The sequence below is a fragment of the Rhinatrema bivittatum genome, chromosome 7 (assembly GCF_901001135.1).
Source record: "Rhinatrema bivittatum chromosome 7, aRhiBiv1.1, whole genome shotgun sequence".
Classification (NCBI taxonomy): Eukaryota; Metazoa; Chordata; class Amphibia; order Gymnophiona; family Rhinatrematidae; genus Rhinatrema; species Rhinatrema bivittatum.
In genome coordinates, this window is record NC_042621.1 from 276,534,218 (window position 1) to 276,551,731 (window position 17,514).

Consider the following 17,514-nt stretch of genomic DNA (forward strand, 5'->3'; position numbering starts at 1 on the left):
GATGCAATATCAAGCTCGAAAAACTTGCGTCCAAACTGGACACATGTTCTTTTCAACGCACCCACATCCCCATCTCCTGGGTGCCCAATGCAATAGGCAAATGAGCTGTTGCTCCAAAAAGGACAAGTTAGGGATAAATTGTGCATCCCTAGTGCATCCATGGAATCGGGCGCCCAGGAGATATGGCTGCACATAGCCACGGGTTAGGAAAATGGACCCTTGTAAATTGAGGGTCGGGTTTACCTAACCCGACTGCCATCAAGATTTTTTTTTTTTTCATGCTGCTTCTTGTGGTTCCTCCTATTTAGCATTGGGACGATACTAAGTAGGAGGAACCACAGAAAAGCAGTATTTTTAGCTTTTTTTGGTGGCAGCTTGTAGCGCATTAAGACTTAATGCCGGCTCCGGGGCTGACGTTAAGTTTTGCATGTTAAAAACATGCATGTTGGGTGCATGGTGATTTTTTGCATCAGCAGTAACAGCTAATAGCCTCATCTACGTAGCATTTATATGTGATGAGTGCTATTAGCTATGTGCTGATTTGCACATATATCTTAGATGTGCTAATCCCATTATTGCATTCCAGTGCATCCAAAATGAGTGTCCAAGCGCACGGCAAACTGTGCGCTAGGCTGAGGGCGCTGTATTGCATCAGCCCCCAAAGACTTTGTTCTCCCTGATCCTCCTGGGGAACCAGGGGATAGATTTCTAGATTTTGTGGAGGTGCCAGAACTTGCATTGTATCATCTTGTATTCAGAGCACCGAATTAACTTCTAAAATTAAAAATAAATAAATGCATGTAACTGTTGCTAGCAGTAAATATAATGACTGTTCACATAAACCTTTATATATGATGTAGGGATAAGAAAGATGACAAATACCTTGTTAAAAAAAAAAACCTTGTTGCCACTTCCTTCTGGAATTAGTGAATGTCCTTAATCTGATGGGAATGGATTTCAACGAATAATTATTGCATAATCTTCAGCTCTAGAAGTTTATGGTGACTAGTGACAATGCACTGACTTATTGTGCTGAATTCACCCCTCAAAGCTTTTATTTCATCACAAGAGAAACCAGGTAGCAACAAATCCTTACATCCATACAGATGATTGGTAAAAAGGCAATACAGTTTCTGGCAAAACCTTTCTAAAAAGAGAGTATGGATACCGTTTCAACTCAACTGGAGGGTTACTTAAAGCCAGTATCTTTGAATACAACGCAAAGTATCACCCTTATCAACCACCAGGCTGCGGTTTCCTTTTAATGACGACCTCGCTTCAGTTTTGTTTTTCCCCACAAGAAAAAAAATGAGCCGTGTTTAAAATAAATGTGATCACATCACGTATGGAAAAAAAAAAGATGTTAGGGGTACATGGGCACACATAGGAAGAAGCCTGGGGGTACAGAACAAATACAACCTTTCGCATACAGAGGGATCATACTTTTTCCTCCCGGTCTCAAAATCCTGCAGTGGTGGCCGGAAAAGCTGAGGGCTGGGGAAAATATATTGATGGCAACACTATCGGGCTTTTAATAAAAAAAATCCCATCGCTGGGAATTCACGGAGTGGCTGTCATCATCAGCACTGCGGCAAAACGGCCAGTTCCATTCCCCCTGCTCCCCAAAGCAGAAGCGAGAGCCGCCGGCTGCTGCGGAAAAGTGCAGAGAGAGAGAGAGAGAAATTCCGGCCGAGGGAGGGGAGCCCGGGAGGCAGGGCGCGGCCGGGAAGACGCGCGCGGGGGCCGCTGGTTGGCTGCGCTGCCGCCAATGACGGAGCGGGTGGGGCTCCTCGCATAAAAAGGCAGGCGCGAGCCGTCCCTCCTCTCTCATCCCCCGGCCCGCCCGCCAGGATGAGTTTCAGCGCCGAGCACTACCTTTCCTCCTCCTACCGCAAGATCTTCGGCGATGCTCCCCGCAGCTCGGCCGCGCGCCTGGGAAGCGGTGGCTCCTCGTCCCGCACCGGCGCCGTCTCCTCGGGCTTCCGCCCCCAGTCGCTGTCCCGCAGCAACGTCTCCTCCGCCTCCACCTCCTCCTCCTCGCTGGGCTCGTACCGGCGGCAGGGCCGGGCTGGCGGCGGCGGCGCCGCCTTCTTCGCCGCGGCGGCCGGCGAGAGCCTGGACCTGTCGCAGACCTCGGCCCTGAACAACGAGTTCAAGATCATCCGCACCAACGAGAAGGAGCAGCTGCAGGGGCTCAACGACCGCTTCGCCGTCTTCATCGAGAAGGTGCACCAGCTGGAGCAGCAGAACAAGGTGCTGGAGGCCGAGCTGCTGGCGCTGCGGCAGCGGCACGCCGAGCCCTCGCGCCTGGGCGAGCTCTACCAGCAGGAGCTGCGCGAGCTGCGCGCCCAGCTGGAGGAGCTGAGCGCCGAGAAGGCGCAGGTGGGCCTGGAGCGCGACGGCCTGGAGGAGGAGCTGCGGCGCGCGCAGGGCCGCGCGGAGGAGGAGGGGCGCGCCCGCGAGGAGCTGGAGCGCGCGCTGCGGGCGCACAAGAAGGACGTGGACGCCGCCGCCCTGGCCCGGCTGGAGCTGGAGCGCAAGGTGGAGTCGCTGCTGGACGAGATCGCCTTCCTGCGCCGCGTGCACGAGGAGGAGGTGGCCGAGCTGCTGGGCGCCCTGCGGGCGGCGCAGGTCTCCGTGGAGCTGGAGGTGGCCAAGCCCGACCTCACGTCGGCCCTGCGCGACATCCGCGCCCAGTACGAGTCGCTGGCCGCCAAGAACCTGCAGTCGGCCGACGAGTGGTACAAGTCCAAGTACGTGAACCTGAGCGAGCAGGCGGCGCGCAGCACGGAGGCGGTGCGCGCCAGCCGCGAGGAGATGAGCGAGTACCGCCGGCAGCTGCAGTGCCGCACCATCGAGATCGAGAGCCTGCGGGGCACCAACGAGTCCCTGGAGAGGCAGCTCCAGGAGATGGAGGAGAGGCACGGCGCCGAGGCGGCCGGGCTGCAGGTAGGGAAGGACGGAGGAGCCTGGCCCCGGGGGGGTTCCCTACGATGGTGCAAACCTCAAGGAAAAGGAATCGGCGGTGTAAAACACAATCTCCCGCTAAGAAGCGGGTCCCTATGTATTTTGTATAGTGATTTTTATATATAGTTTTTGCATAGTTTTCCATTATTTGATTGAGACGCTATAATTCATGGGGAACGCTTTACGTCATCGATTGATTTTTCTTTGCTTCCTTTCTTTTGGACCATGTTAACAAACCTAACATTCTTATTCTCTTTTCTAACTTTTCCTTCCCACATTCTCTTCTTTCAGGTTTTTCTTCTTTAACCTATCCCTTTTTATCTTCAAGTGGGTAAATCCAATTCTGTCTGCAGTTTTAGCTGCCTGTCTCCCTCCTGTTATCGGCATTTGTTAAATTACCACTTCTAGACTTGCAGGATCTTATTTGAAACCCAAGGTGGCTGTCGTTAAGGATCTGGGAACGGAGCCTTTCCTCAATCTAGGCAATGTCCATTCATCATTCTAAGAGTCAGATTGAATGGCTCTGGGAAGGAGGGAGGAGGATGCCCTCCAGATTAATATCTCTTTGTATTTAATAGCTCATCTGGGAGCAGACCTGCAGAGTAATGCAGAACACTTCGCTTTTCTAGTAGAGAGATGGAAACCGCAAGCTCTCTCCAAGGTGCTGAATTTCCAGTTCTTTATGCCAAACGCTAGGGCAGGTTCTGAACGCGCCCCTGCAATTCACGTTAAAGATCCGTGCACCCTCTCAGATACATTTCGGTATTTAAATAAACCTGTGAAATTTCCTGTCATTTGCATTAAATGAGAACTGGTGTTTTAGTCTTTTTTTTTTTTTTTTTTAACTTTTTATCCAACTGTTTAGACTATGTATATTTTCTTTAAAAATTATTTATGAAACATAATAGATTAAAAACTATCGTGCAAAATAACTTTTCAGAGCTGCAATCTTCAACGCATTCTCATCTGTCTTTCTCAGTTTTTTTTTAAGAATGAGGCACTGCCTTTCAGGTTTAAAGAACATTCATCCTGTTCATGGTGGTGAAGATCAAATCGGTCAACCAATCATCCTTAGATACCAAATCTGCTACATCTTTACATTTTATTTACCTTAAAATATAATCTGTTTTCTGCTTTGACATACTAAATCAAAGGGCACTATTAATTTAAACAATTTCTGGAAACATTTCTGAAGATTGAGGGGCATTTAGGCTGTGGAGGAGGGAGATATTTAGGAGTGACTGGCTTGTACCAGGCTAAGATTATCTGAGCCAGGAAGGGTTTGCACACAAAAACCATGCATTTTCAGTGGGCTTTCCATATTTTCTTGGATGAGTTTTGCATCACACTTTCTCAGGTGACCTTTTAAACTTGACCATCAAGTTTGTATGGTTGTCCTTGCTCCTGTTGTGCTGCAAAGGCTTTGAAAGACAAAGGGGGTGGGAGGAGAGAGAGGGAGTGGCAGTCCGCAGAGACTGTTTTTTCTTCAAACAATAAAGTACAGGTCTTCCTTAAGCTCTGCCGATGAAGAAGCAAATATACTCTTGAAAAGCCAAGGGCTGAGTTGGTTCCTTGCTTTTTTTTTTTTTTTTACCCTCTGGAAATTTATTTACTCAATAGAAACGATTGTTTATTATCCCTGCATCTTATGGGAAGGGATTTTTAAATATTTGCAATTATTTGGATCTAGTGTGTCAGATCTTTTTTTTTAAGTGTCAGGTGAAAGCAATAATTGGTTACTAGAAAAAGGTAAATGCATGAAAGAATGGGGTCCTGGCTTGTCACCTTTATTTATGTTGGGCTAAAGTCCAATTTGAGATGCCAGTGCTGGGTGAATTCAGCAGGACTCCCTCCTGACCATCTACCCCTATGACAGCAGTCGGTCTGGCTGAGTTTTCTTCCCTAATCTGACTTCTTCAGGAGAAGGCGAGGTCTGCTATAAATGGGGTGTTGCAGGTCTATGGGGGAAGCCTGTATAGATGTATGACTGCAGTGGCCAGTTAGTCTATATGCAGTTAAAGACAGAATGTTAATATTTCACCAGGCAAATATGTAGAAATAAGTGTCCATATACAGATTAATGCTGTCTTTAATTTCTACAGATTCAAGTTGGCCAGGCAACTATGAAATCTCAGGGTCATGGTACCTGATAAACAGTTCTGTATACAAAGCTTTTTTTTTTTTAAAGATTTCTTTTATAAATAACTAAGCATATCTTAGTAAAACTCCCCTTTAACAAAGAGCATCTCATTGTGGCCATACTAATCCACCTATCCCTACATAATATGAAACTTAGACATTATTCCCCCATCTCTTCACACAGTCTCCCTGCGTCTGATGCTCCACTCTACCCCCCACAATATATTCATGTTACAGTCTTCAGTTTGGAAGTGTTCCCTTGGTCAGGAGTCTGAAAACTCCTGCATATATTTTTCATTTCAGATGCAGCCTGTTTTGTCCAATAGCATGGGCACACAATTTTATCTGCTCAGGGCTGCTGCTTCTGCCCTCTTATCTACATTCACAGGGAATTAAGTACAATATTAAGTACAATACAATATTAAGAACAATACAGTTAGAATCATCCCTGTTTTATTGTAACTTCTTCTTCTGAGCACTTGTTATAATTTGTTATAAGTTGTAATGTATACATTCAAGTTATATTGCTTGAATGTATACATTACAAGCAATGTACAAAGCTTGTATTGCTCACCCCTTGTTTTATGTAAACCGACATGATACGAACTCCGTGAATGCCGGTATAGAAAAATCAAATAAATAAATAAATAAATATATACAAACACCTCTTTCCCAGAGGTATTTGTCGGTTTATTCCTCCTCCTTTGGACTTAAATCCAGAGTGGGCTTCTACAGGGGCTGTGGTGGTGGTGGTGTAAGCTTCCATTTGCATCTGGGTGGGGGGAGTTCTCCTGTTTTCACAGCTCCCTCTCTCTCGGCGATTGCAGCCATGGTCCTTGTCAAAGGGCTACAGCCAGCTGTGCTTTCTGGAATTTGGTCACAATTGTGCAATGGCCAAGATTCCCTTCCCACCACCAGGGGCTGCCAGTGCAAGGTTTCCCCAGTTTTAATGTTTGTTTACCAATATTTTTAATGTACTAATTCGGTTTCTTCATATTTTTGAATTTTTTTTTTTTTTGGATTGGGGGAGGAGATTTCAGCTGTGAACGTGGGGATTGGTATAGAGCAGGCACAGAGCTAGGCTTTTGTGTTGGAGGAGTTACGCAACCAAAGGATTGTTGGGTGAACAAGGATGAAACACATTTAAAAGAGGGTCTAAGGGAGATCTCACCAATGACATTTCTGACTTTCTTGTCTGTCCTTTCTATCGCTATTGGTCTCCTGCCCCTCTTTTACACTCTACCTCTTTCATGCTATTCTTACAGCCCTCCTCTTTCACTCTAACTTGCCCTTTGTTTTTTCTCTTGTGCATTCTTATCTCTTCTGTTTCCTTGATGGTTCTCCCCCTCCCTTTTATTTCAGTCCCTATTGCCTCTTTCAGTTCTTACCTCTGTCTCCATTATTCCATCAAAAGCTTGTTCCCTTTGCTCTGAGGATCCCCTGGGCCAAAGAGGTAACTTCCGATTCATCTGCTGGAAGCCAAGTGGAATGGAGTGGGGAGCAGCGCTAGGGCACAGAGCGAAGCCTCCGCAGCTCTTGCTCCCTGCCTACAACCAACAGGAAGTCAGAAGGAACAAACGGGGACTGAGACACAGAAGTCAGAGAGGGTTTAGCCAATCGGAGCAGTAGCAGAACTGTAGGCTGCCACGCCGAGGGACCTGGGTTTGATTTCTGGCTCAGGCCATCTGCTCCCTAGGCTGGCAGGGGCAAACCCTTTTTGTTTTCAATGGGGACTGCTGCACAGAGGGCTGAGTGGTGTGGTTCCCATTGGGAACTCCTTGAGAGGGGGAGAGAAGAGGGGTAAGGTCCCACCTTGGAACTCCTATGTCAGATACAGTTCTCTATCCTCTCCTCCCCCTCCCCCACCACTCCTACTCTTCCTCTCTCTCTTCTCTTCTCTGTCACTCTTTCTTCTCACCTACCTTCCTTCTCTCTCTCACTCTTTTCTTATCTCTTCCCCTCTACATGCCTACTTATGCTTCCTCTCACTCTTTTCAACCCTCTCTCCCCCTCATTTTCTCTCTCATTGTCCCATGCCAGGCTTACAGTCCTGCTCCCCTCAAAGTTGGCCTCTGTTTCTTTCTGCTCCAGACTGATTTTGCTGTTTGGTCTGGAATGTATACACTGACCAACAAGTCTTTTATCTTAGTTTGGAGAGTAAGTTTACACATCCAATGATCTGCTCTGTTATTAAAATAAAAAATAAACTTTTCAACATGTTATGCTGGGGAAAAAAGTGAAGCCCAGCAACTAATACCAGACTGGAGTCTGCTAAGGAGAGAGTATGCATACCCTCGACCCAGTCCCGACAGACGCTCCCCCCCCCCCCCCCCCCCCACAGCCTGACCAGCTTCCTCACCTACTGGATTTCCCCAGTGTTGTTTGTGTTTACTGCCTCCACCAGGTGGGGATGGAAGGGGAAGAGGTGTGTGGCTTGGTCTGGAGGCTAAGTCTGGGTGAGGCCCCCCCTACCCCTGCCTCAGCTGCAAGCATCCCACTCCAGCCTGGGCCTTCTATGAGGCTCACCCTGGACCTGACTAGGCCCTGACTGAAAGCGCTGCCCAACAATCATGGAGAAGAATTCAGGGAGGGGGATGAAAAGGAGAGCCAATGGGAACCAGAGGAACTTCCTGTTGTGTGGGCCTGCCTGATGCTGAAAACACCATCAAAATATATGCAGTCATTGATTTATGTGTTATTTTGGGGGGGAGGGGTGGAGCACGTGCTGCAAAACAGGAGCCTCCCCCCCCCCCACCCCCCCCCCCCCCCCACCAAACTGTGGCAGTGGGCTAGATCCTATGGCAAAGTTGTAGCAGGTAGGTGGGCCAGAAGGATGGGGGAGATGGGCCTGTTCCACAGAATCTGGATGGGAAGGAGTCCTAGTGGTGCAGCAGTGACACCTAGGGGCCAGATTTACAGCTCACAGGTGCAGGGCTCCAGCATGGCAGCCCCCCCCCCCCCCCGACAACTGTCTCTGCTATGACTGGCTCATGGGCCAGTTCTGAGCTCTAGTTCGAATTGAGTTGGAAGCCAAAACAAGCAGGAGCAAACTGCTCGGTCAAAAAAACCCAAAAACAAACCATGAGGCAGACTTAAATTTATTGGCTATTCAGAGCAGTTAAATGAACTGTGTAAGGTGAGAGATTTCATCACCACTGGTAAATGGGCAATGTTTCAAAGTCTTGAGCTTGCCAGAATTCACATTTCAGCCTAGCAAGTGGTGTTTGTTTTATTTTTGATCTGGCTCACCTGCCTCCATAATTCACTAAGTCCTCCTCGCTCTGCCATTTTTGATGGTGGTGGGCGAGCAGGATCCACAGCTGAGGTGCAGTGGGCCTCCATTTGTAGACCCTAGGTTCCTATGGCCCATTTCCTCCCTGTACATGCCAGCATCTCCCTGTGGAATCAGGTGTGCATGCACACTGTATCCCGCCTAGAAGTGAAGTTTTGCAGTGAGCAGGATTCCCTCTTCCCAAGGGGCTTTGAATACTGCTTCTGCAATGTCTGTCATCAGATAATCAGAAGCAGGGCTGAATGAAAACTGGGTCCTTCACATGGCAGTGTGCAGCACCAGCAATAAGCCACAGGTCCAACTCCTCTTTTACTAATTGTTAACAATCTCGTTTCTACCTGTATTAGTATGATTTTTTTTTTGGGAGGGGGAGGGGGGTTGGATATCAATATAATTAATTATATTTTAATCTTGTACTCTGTCTCCCAAAAAATTATGTATTTAGGTTCTGAACTAGTCCATTTCATTTATTACTTGTATACTGCCATCCCAGGAATAAGCTTGCCAATGGCAGTTTACAACATCATCACACCAAATTACAAAAATATTTTATAAAAACAACAGATTAAAACATTCACCAATCTCCCCCCCCCCCCCAATATGCTCACTCCATCCACTCCCCCTCAGCATCCCTTACCCACTCAACTCCGCCCAAACCAATCCCTTCCATCCTAGTGACATAGCTTGAGAGAAGACGCCCTCTTGGGCACTTTAAGCTTGAGTGGGCTTTTCCTGTGGCCGTGACTGAAGAGCTTCATCAAGCTCTTTATCCACCAAAGGGGGATGTTGTTTCCCTGTGTGTGTGCTAAGGTCACAGCATACGACTCTGTTTTCCCAGCAAGCATCCTACCGTACGGTGTCACTGGGAAAGGAATCTAGGTTTCAAGAACACAGCGGTGTTACTACAGATACGCAAGCTCGCACAGGACAGCCACAGTGGTTTTAAAAAATAAATATAAAAAACCCCACTTTTATTATTAAAATCAATACAAAGGCAGCAGCTAAAGCACATTGGTGTTCAATCCTTACAGTGGTTAAGGGGAAGGCATTCTAATTTAGAAAATACGGTGTCCCTTCAGGTGAGTGGTAATTTGTCTTGTTGGGCTGACTTAAGAGATTATTTTCCTGTTAATTATTGTTATAGGAGACCTCATACATATATTTTAAAACAGAAACCATATACTAATGTCATCTTTATTTACTTATAGTACTCATGACTGTGCTTTTTTACATTTGCCTCCATTTCACGTCAACCTCCTTCACTGCTGCTGCTCACTTTCTCCCCGGCCATATCCTTTTTTTTTTCTTCTGTTTTTTGGGGGTTTTTTATTTTGGATTTTTTTTTTTAGGCGAATGTAATTAACTGTTGTACCTGGTTGTTTAATTTCAAGGATACCATTAATCAGTTAGAAATTGACCTGCAGTCCACAAAGAGTGAAATGGCTCGTCATCTGAGAGAATACCAAGATCTGCTCAACGTCAAAATGGCACTGGATATAGAAATAGCAGCTTATAGGTAATGCTCCCTGATCTTCCCGCTTTAGCTTGTTAATCTTGTTTGATTATAAAACCACATTTGAATAGAATTTTAATAGGAAAATACTGAAATATTTGGTTTATATATACAGTAGTTATATAATTACTTAGTGTGTGTGTTTAAATTAGAATATTCTTTACAGTGGGCAGCTGATAGTGTAATAAACCTATAGTCATTCCGTAATAGTAGGGTTGACTGCAGTAAGCGATCCAATTCCCCGAGGTCCCAATCCAGGCAGTTTTTGTGACTGCATAAGATGTTCCACCGTTAGGAGGGTTTTACATGAGTATCAAGCGTTGTGTACAGTAGAACATTAGTCTGCAGATCACGTCCAAAGGGTTTCAGGTTGTGCCTGTGACAAATTACTGAGTGAAACTGAATAAGGAATGCCTATAAATCACTTCACACATTTTCTAAGAATCCAGATTGCCACCGTTTTCTACCATGTTAGTTGTGAAATATTATACTGGAGCCTTCACATTCAGTGAATCAAAAAAATGTGCTTGCACCCCTCTCACTCCAAGCTCAGAACAATCTAATTTTGTTCGTTTATCTATGTATTTAATGAAAATGGCCAGGCAGAATTGGGCATCAGAGGAGAGGAGAGGAGAAGAGATGGTTTTAAGCATGTGAGATTATACCTTCCTCCAAAATTACCATAAATAACATTCCAAAGGGAAATCTGTGTCAGTTAATCAAACTCTTGCGTCAGTGCCTCTTACTTAATCATAAGAGCAAAATGTCAGCACACTGGAAAGCATTTAACTCTCACAGCAGAGTACAGGTTTAAAGTAATTCATTCAGGAGGCAGCTGGTTCTGAAAAGTAGAATGAATTTTAAATAAACAAATCTCCAGTCAGTCAGAACAGAGAACCAGAATGATTATACAAAAATTATAAGACTATGGCAAGACCCGTTGGGGACTGGCTATCTCTCCGATGTGTTTTGCGCCAACCACAATATAGTTAGGGCTCCTGCTTTTTAGGTGATCATAAATTGTAAATTTTAATGTAACATTATGCAACATTTTCTGCAATTTAATTTATTATAAACTAAACGGGTTGTTTTTTTAATCCATCGTTCTGTCCCAAAAAGATTTAAAAAAAAAAAATAGCTCTAGAATAGCTTTGATTCCTGCAATGCAGCCCAGCCCTCATTTTGAAGCCCTAAATATAATTTTCAGTGGTGACCTAAACAGTCATCACCTGTCACAGTGCCACGCAGTGCAAGCTGGTTTCAGAATAGCAGCTGGATCACTCTGTCTTGCTGTGAGCTTAGTAAATCTTTTGATGTAAGCTGTCAAAAGGAAAGAGGGTAAGTAAGGCTGCATTGGCTTGCCAATGAATGTCTTGGCTTCACTTCAATATTTATTTCCTATCAAAGGCGGGGCTTTAGCACTGATTTACAACCTAAAATCAGTACACATACTACTACAGCCTGCCACTTCACTAACATTGCTCTTTTAGAAGGCTACAGTGAAGAGAGCTCTTGCTGCCAATACCACTAGAGATATTGGGTGTACTTAACTTAGGACCGATATAATAAAATGCAAGTAAAAAATGTGCTTTAAATTTTAGCTCATGTTTTCATAACTCATTTTTCAGCACGTTAGTTTTCAGCATTGGAAGTTTACTAATGGCAAGAAAATTATTATAGTGTTAAAAAAAAAAAAAAGTGAATAAATACACAATGGCTGCTCATCGTAGCCCTCCTTATCACATCAACCCCAACATAAGTAACCTGCACAAAACCAAAAAGATGCATTAGACAGATATAAAGTAACCTCAGCTGAACCCCTGCCATTTTTAAATGACCAGTATTGAAGACTGGAGGAGCTGAGAAAAGTAGCTATAAGGAGGGAGTCTGTAGGATGGGGGCTTTATGAATAGTTGGTGAGGGGTCCAAGGCCAGCAGATCCCTGTGTTGTGGATCTGGACTTGAGTACCCCAGTGTTTAGCCTAGTTTTGGTTTTTTATTTTTTTTAAGGCTCAGAAATTTAACTTTTAGCCCAGCTCTCCAGGAATTAACTAACATTTCTGGGACTGGTTTTAGTCCATGGTGCCTTGCCAGCATGATCCTGGACCTGGGGTTCCCGGGTGTGGGGGTCCAACTGAAAACTGGGATACTCGAGTCCAGATCCCTCACACCCAGGAACCTCAGGTCCAGAACCACACTGGCATAATACCATAGACTAACACTAGCCCAAAAAAATGTAAGTTAACTTTACTCCACCTCTGAACTAAGAGTTAAATTTCTACCATTAAAAAAAACAAGTTAAGCCTTTAGGGCTTTAATGCACTTTGCTGAACAGCTAATGCCATCATTAATGTGAGATTTGCAAGGAGGTGCACTTGTATTTCCAAAATCCTTTTTAGATTAAGAGAAAAATTAGGCGAACAAAAATGCGCACACAGACACGAGTGAAAATGTGCACTCGGCCTAGTCTAGCACCTTATTACATTAGCTCCTCTGATATTACTCTGTTTTTCCTAGTTTTCTCCATTAATATTGATGCCAACTTGTTCCCTGAAATTCAGTTAAATTTTTAAGCTTTGGAGGTCAAAAGCTCCATGTATTCTCATTTGAAAATATTTTCTTGAGGATTTTATTGTTTTAAATATGGGCTTATATTAGGCACATAAAAAGAAAAGGAAGAAGGCCCACTAACAGAATGTGAAGTGATGTCCTTCAACATGATCAAATGTCATAAAATAAATCTTCTGCTGGGAGACTCGGTCAGCAGAGGAGCCAATTTGGGAACTCAGTTTGTTGGGGGACACAACTGTTAACTGCCTTCCAAGATCCTCTGCTAACAGAAATGCAAACCAGATGGTCCGTGCAATTATGGAAGAAAGTAAAAACTCTGATATCACTGTCCTCCTCCAGCTGGAGACCAATGACCTTGCTAGCAACGGTGTCCACAAAAATACAAGAAGATTTTCCAAAATCTAGGGGAGAAGACTAGATACGTGGCAGAGACTCTGGCCTTTTCAGAAGTATTACCTGTGCATGGAAAGGGAAAGGAGAGGCGATGCCGTATAATTTCAAGCTCTGGCTCAAAACCTGGCGTAAGGAAAATGGTTTTGGATACAGTGGAGGCTACTATATATTGAGCAATAAAGGACGATGTGCTAAGGATGGCCTCCGTTCTGTGGCAGGAAAGAGGATGCTAAGAGACAAATTCAGATCACGTATTATCAGGCATTTAAAATAGGGGGTGGGGGTGGCGGCGGGAGGTGGCCAGTGAATTTGGCATGTCAGCCCCAAGCAAAACAGGAAGAGGAAAAAAAGAAAAACAAAATCAAGCAGTAAAAAAAAAAAAAGCAGAGAAGGTGATTAGGAAGAGCAGCTGGAAAGCTTTAACTAAAAATGCTCTTGTCTGGTCAACAAAATCGCAGACCTGCAGTCCCTAATGAGCATTGTTGCCGTTATGGAGACACGGTTCACGAACTCCCATGATGGGGATATGGCCATCCTGGGCTATAACTTGTTAAGAAAGGCAAGAGAGGACAGAAAAGGGGGAGGGGTAGCTCTCAATGTCAAAAGCAATATCCAGGCGACTGAATTGCAAGGGACGTGGGGGTCAAGGAGAAGCATTATGAACCATCCTAAAACAAAAAAACAAACAAAAAGATGGTGCTTCCATTTTTACTGGAGTGATCTACAGAAGAACTGGAGAGAGAACTCATCCAAGACATCCAAAAGGTGGGAAAGAAGGGAAAAGTGTTGCTCTGTGGAGATTTTAATCTGCCAGATGTGGACTGGAGTATCCCTTCTGTGGAATATACAAGAAGTAGAGAGAGAGTGGCTGCCCTTCTCAAACAAATGGTACTGGCACCCATGAGGGAGGGTGTGGTACTCGATCTAGTGCTCACTAATGGTGATAATGTCTCTAATGTTTGGGTAGGGGCACCAGTGATCATCAGACAGTATGGTTCAATATTGTGAATTGGATACAGAGAAGTCACAAAGACCTGAGTTTTTTGAATTTCACAAATACGGACTTTGTCAAAATGAAAGACTGGGAGAAAATCAGTGTGGAACAACAGCGGGCTAAATTAAAAGAAGCTATTACAAAAGGCTGCAAATCTATATGTGAGGAAAGTAAACAAGAGTAAGAGGAAAAATAAATCGATCTGCTTCTCAGAAGAAGTGGGTGAAAAAATAAAGGCAGGGCCGGTAACTTATAAACAGCCGCACGAGCGCACATGAGCGCGTGCATCCTGGCTTGTGCCAAAGGAGGCGGGCATTTATTAACATACGTGAGTATATATGTGCGCATGGTATAAAATAGGCTTAACGCATATATAGGGTGTGCTCGACTTTATCTGGAAGCGCGCAAATGCCCCCTCTGCCATGTAAGTGGGGTGAACTTTATAAGGTTCACGCGCTGACGCAATTACCAGTTTCCTCAGTTTGCCCAGGTAATGGATAGGACTTCCTACCCCCCCTCCCCCCACCAGTTAAATAGCCCCCTTTTTACCCTGCTAGCATCAACCCTTCAAACCCCGCTGACTAGCTATTTTTCTTTATTTTGTTATGCAGCATGGGACCCCGGCATGCACTTGTGCGTGTAAATACTTTGAGGTAGATCTTAAATAAGTACGCGCACGCGAACAAACGTACGCCGGATTTTATAAGATACGCGCGTAACCGCGCGTATCTTATAAAATCCGGGGTTGGCACGCACAAGGCTGCGCAAAATCGGCAGCCTCCGTTCCCTCCGAGGCCTCGGAGGGAACTTTCCTTCCGCGTCCCCCCACCCCCCAGCCCTACCTAAATTCCCTCCTAACTTTTGTTGTGCAAGTTACGCCTGCTTGAAGGTGTAACTTGCTCGCGCCGCCTCGGCATCCCCCGGCACAGGCCGCAGTGCCGGGGGACTCGTGACCGCACTCCCGGCCCGCCCCGGGACTTACGCGCGCCGGCGGCCTATGCAAAATAGGTGAGCTGGCGCAGGGCTTTTAAAATCTAGCCCTTTATGCACACATTTCATTTCTTAACGCAGGAGGTAAGCAAATGGTATGCTAATGTACTGGGAGTCACACTGAGTACACTTGTGCACATTTATATTTGTGACACTCGAATTGCTAAGATGTTTAATGTTTCCATTTACAACTAATACCTGGTTTTGTGATTATTCTTTGCAGAAAATTGTTGGAAGGTGAAGAAACTCGTTTTAGTACAGGAGGAATCGGCATGTCGACTGTAAATCCAAATCCCAGTTATTCTTTTCAGTCCAAAGCTTTTACCTCTTCTGCCTCAAAAATGTCACCCACCCCACTACTTCACAAGAAAGGGGAAAAGGAGGAGTCTTTGAAGATGGTCTCTAAAACCTCAACTCAAATAGGGGAGACCTTTGAGGAGATTATCGAGGAGAGCATCGTGTCCACTAAGAAGGTGGATAAACCGGAGCACACGGCAGTAAACAGTGAAATCTCAAAATTTACACCTTGAGGAAAATCATGTTGATGTTTTAGGGGGAACAATATACACTTGATCCTTTTCATTCCATACCTAAATGCTCAGGCTTTTTGCAGAATCAAATAGTTCCAACATCTCAATATTATCTTGAATTCTAATGCCAAAACGATCACCATTAAGTAAATGTTCACTACAATGATTTAATTTTTGGAAGCCCTATATTCCGGCAATGAAAATGAGAAGAGCTTTGAAAGAGAGGTTTTTTTTTTTTTTTTTTGGTTAAAAAAAAAAACAAAAAAAACTTTTCCTGAACTCCAAAAGGCCACGAGGAAAGGGGGAAAACTTTGTTGCTAATGCAGTTGTAAGAATTGCAACACCAGCTCTAGCAATCCTTCAGAATTGGGAACAGCAACCATGCATTGTTTGAGGAAATAATTTTATTTCCAGGGGTCTGACTTGAAGTTGTGGATTAACTTCCATAATTTCTGCTTCACTCCTTCACCTACACTTGCACACACAAGAGGGCACCCTCACAGTGGTTCCATAATTTAATATTAAGACAGGTTTACTAACCGTCACATAGTTACTGTTCAGGGAAAGATTAAAGAAATAAACAGCAAAGGCTACTCACAAAAGCATACGGAGCAAAGTAACTGCCACCCACAAGGACAGATTACAGATAATTTAGCAAGGCTGTGAGTGGTGAAAAGAATCCAAAGAGTTAGCCTGAATTCCTCTAAAACAGTGAAAGGACCAGTGCCAAAGACCCAACTCTCCCTTACATCTTCCTGGGGATGCTTCTGCTTCCAAGATGTACGAATTGAAGTCCTGACACTTTAGTACTTTTTGGTGTATATTCTTCCCCCTTTTAGCATTTTCGGATTCCCAAAGTTGGACTTCTGAGCGCCTGTTCTGAAGTGAAGAATACGCACGTTGGTCATGCTGCACCTGCATAGTGCTTTGCCATCACCTCTTTTTCACGTCGTCCTTTCTGGCAGGGGCCCGTTTAAGAAACTTGATAGAATTATTGTTGGAAATTCTGCCTACACATTTTGCTAAAATTAGGCTGTGGGTTTTGTTTGGCCTTAGAGCACTGTGAAACCGCTAAACCCTTCAACCTTAACTTTAGAAGCACAGTGTGGTACCACGATGCTGCTACTTTGAATGTAGAAATAGCACCAAACAAATCACATGCATACCTGGTGATCAGCACATAATTTTATTTTTATAGTTGTAGACCTGTAGTGTGAGCCTTCTATACTTTCATGATAAAGTCTTGTCCATAGATCATGTAGAATGTGAATCCAGTTGTCCTATTTAAATGTCCACTCTTAAATCATAAAAGGGTGTTGACAAGGCTTCTGTGGCAACACAGTCGGAAGATGTTAATCCATCTCGGTCTCATGACTCAAAAGCAATTCAACTGCACAAAATCTTATTCTGTCTATTAAGTAAATGACAAACAAATGGACACTTTCTTTACACGATCATTGTCGGGGCACTGTACTAACTATTCTTAATGCACAAAAGTTCAAGATGGAAGGGGGAAGAGGTTTCTTATTGAACAGTATTCTACTGACTGTCTTCTATAGAACTGTTCTAAATATTGTGTGCACCAAGATCGATGCCTTAAAAACCATGTCAGTCATGCAAACCAGAAGATGTGTATGCTGCGTTTATTTGCATGAGAACACTTTACCCTGAGGTTATGTTCACACGGAATATTAGCAATTACCGAATGGTTGATAGCACTAAAACACTTTCATTTTCCTGTAAGGCACAAGTGAATAAAATGGATGAATCCCAGCATCATAATTTCCTGTAAGGCACAAGTGAATAAAATGGATGAGTTCCACTATCATGAGTTTTGGTCTATGTTTTTATTCTACATCAGCTTGCTAGTACAAAAATAACCAAGCTGCATATTTATTATCCATGCACTTTAAAAAATTGTTTAAATCATTCCCAACTGTTTAATGTACAATTAATCATGAAAATCTAAAAGAAACGAGTTATGAGGAAATTTTTGTTGCTAAAGCTACTCCAGTTGTAAGAACTGAAACAGCTGCTCTTGTACATTAAGACCACCCATTGGGTAGGGCAATTCAATTCTTATAATCTAGCAGAGCTGTTTATTTAAGGCTCATCAAAGAAGAGC

At 44.3% G+C, this 17,514-nt stretch overlaps 1 protein-coding gene across 1 annotated transcript; it reads left to right on the forward strand.

Moving 5' to 3' along the window:
* Positions 1–1,839: 1,839 nt before the first annotated feature.
* INA (internexin neuronal intermediate filament protein alpha) lies at positions 1,840–17,214 on the forward strand. Its single transcript, XM_029610291.1, has 3 exons — positions 1,840–2,949; positions 9,790–9,914; positions 15,083–17,214. Exons 1-3 carry the CDS (start codon positions 1,852–1,854, stop codon positions 15,387–15,389), a joined length of 1,530 nt encoding a protein of 509 aa, XP_029466151.1. The 5' UTR covers positions 1,840–1,851; the 3' UTR covers positions 15,390–17,214.
* The last annotated feature ends 300 nt before the right edge of the window (positions 17,215–17,514 follow it).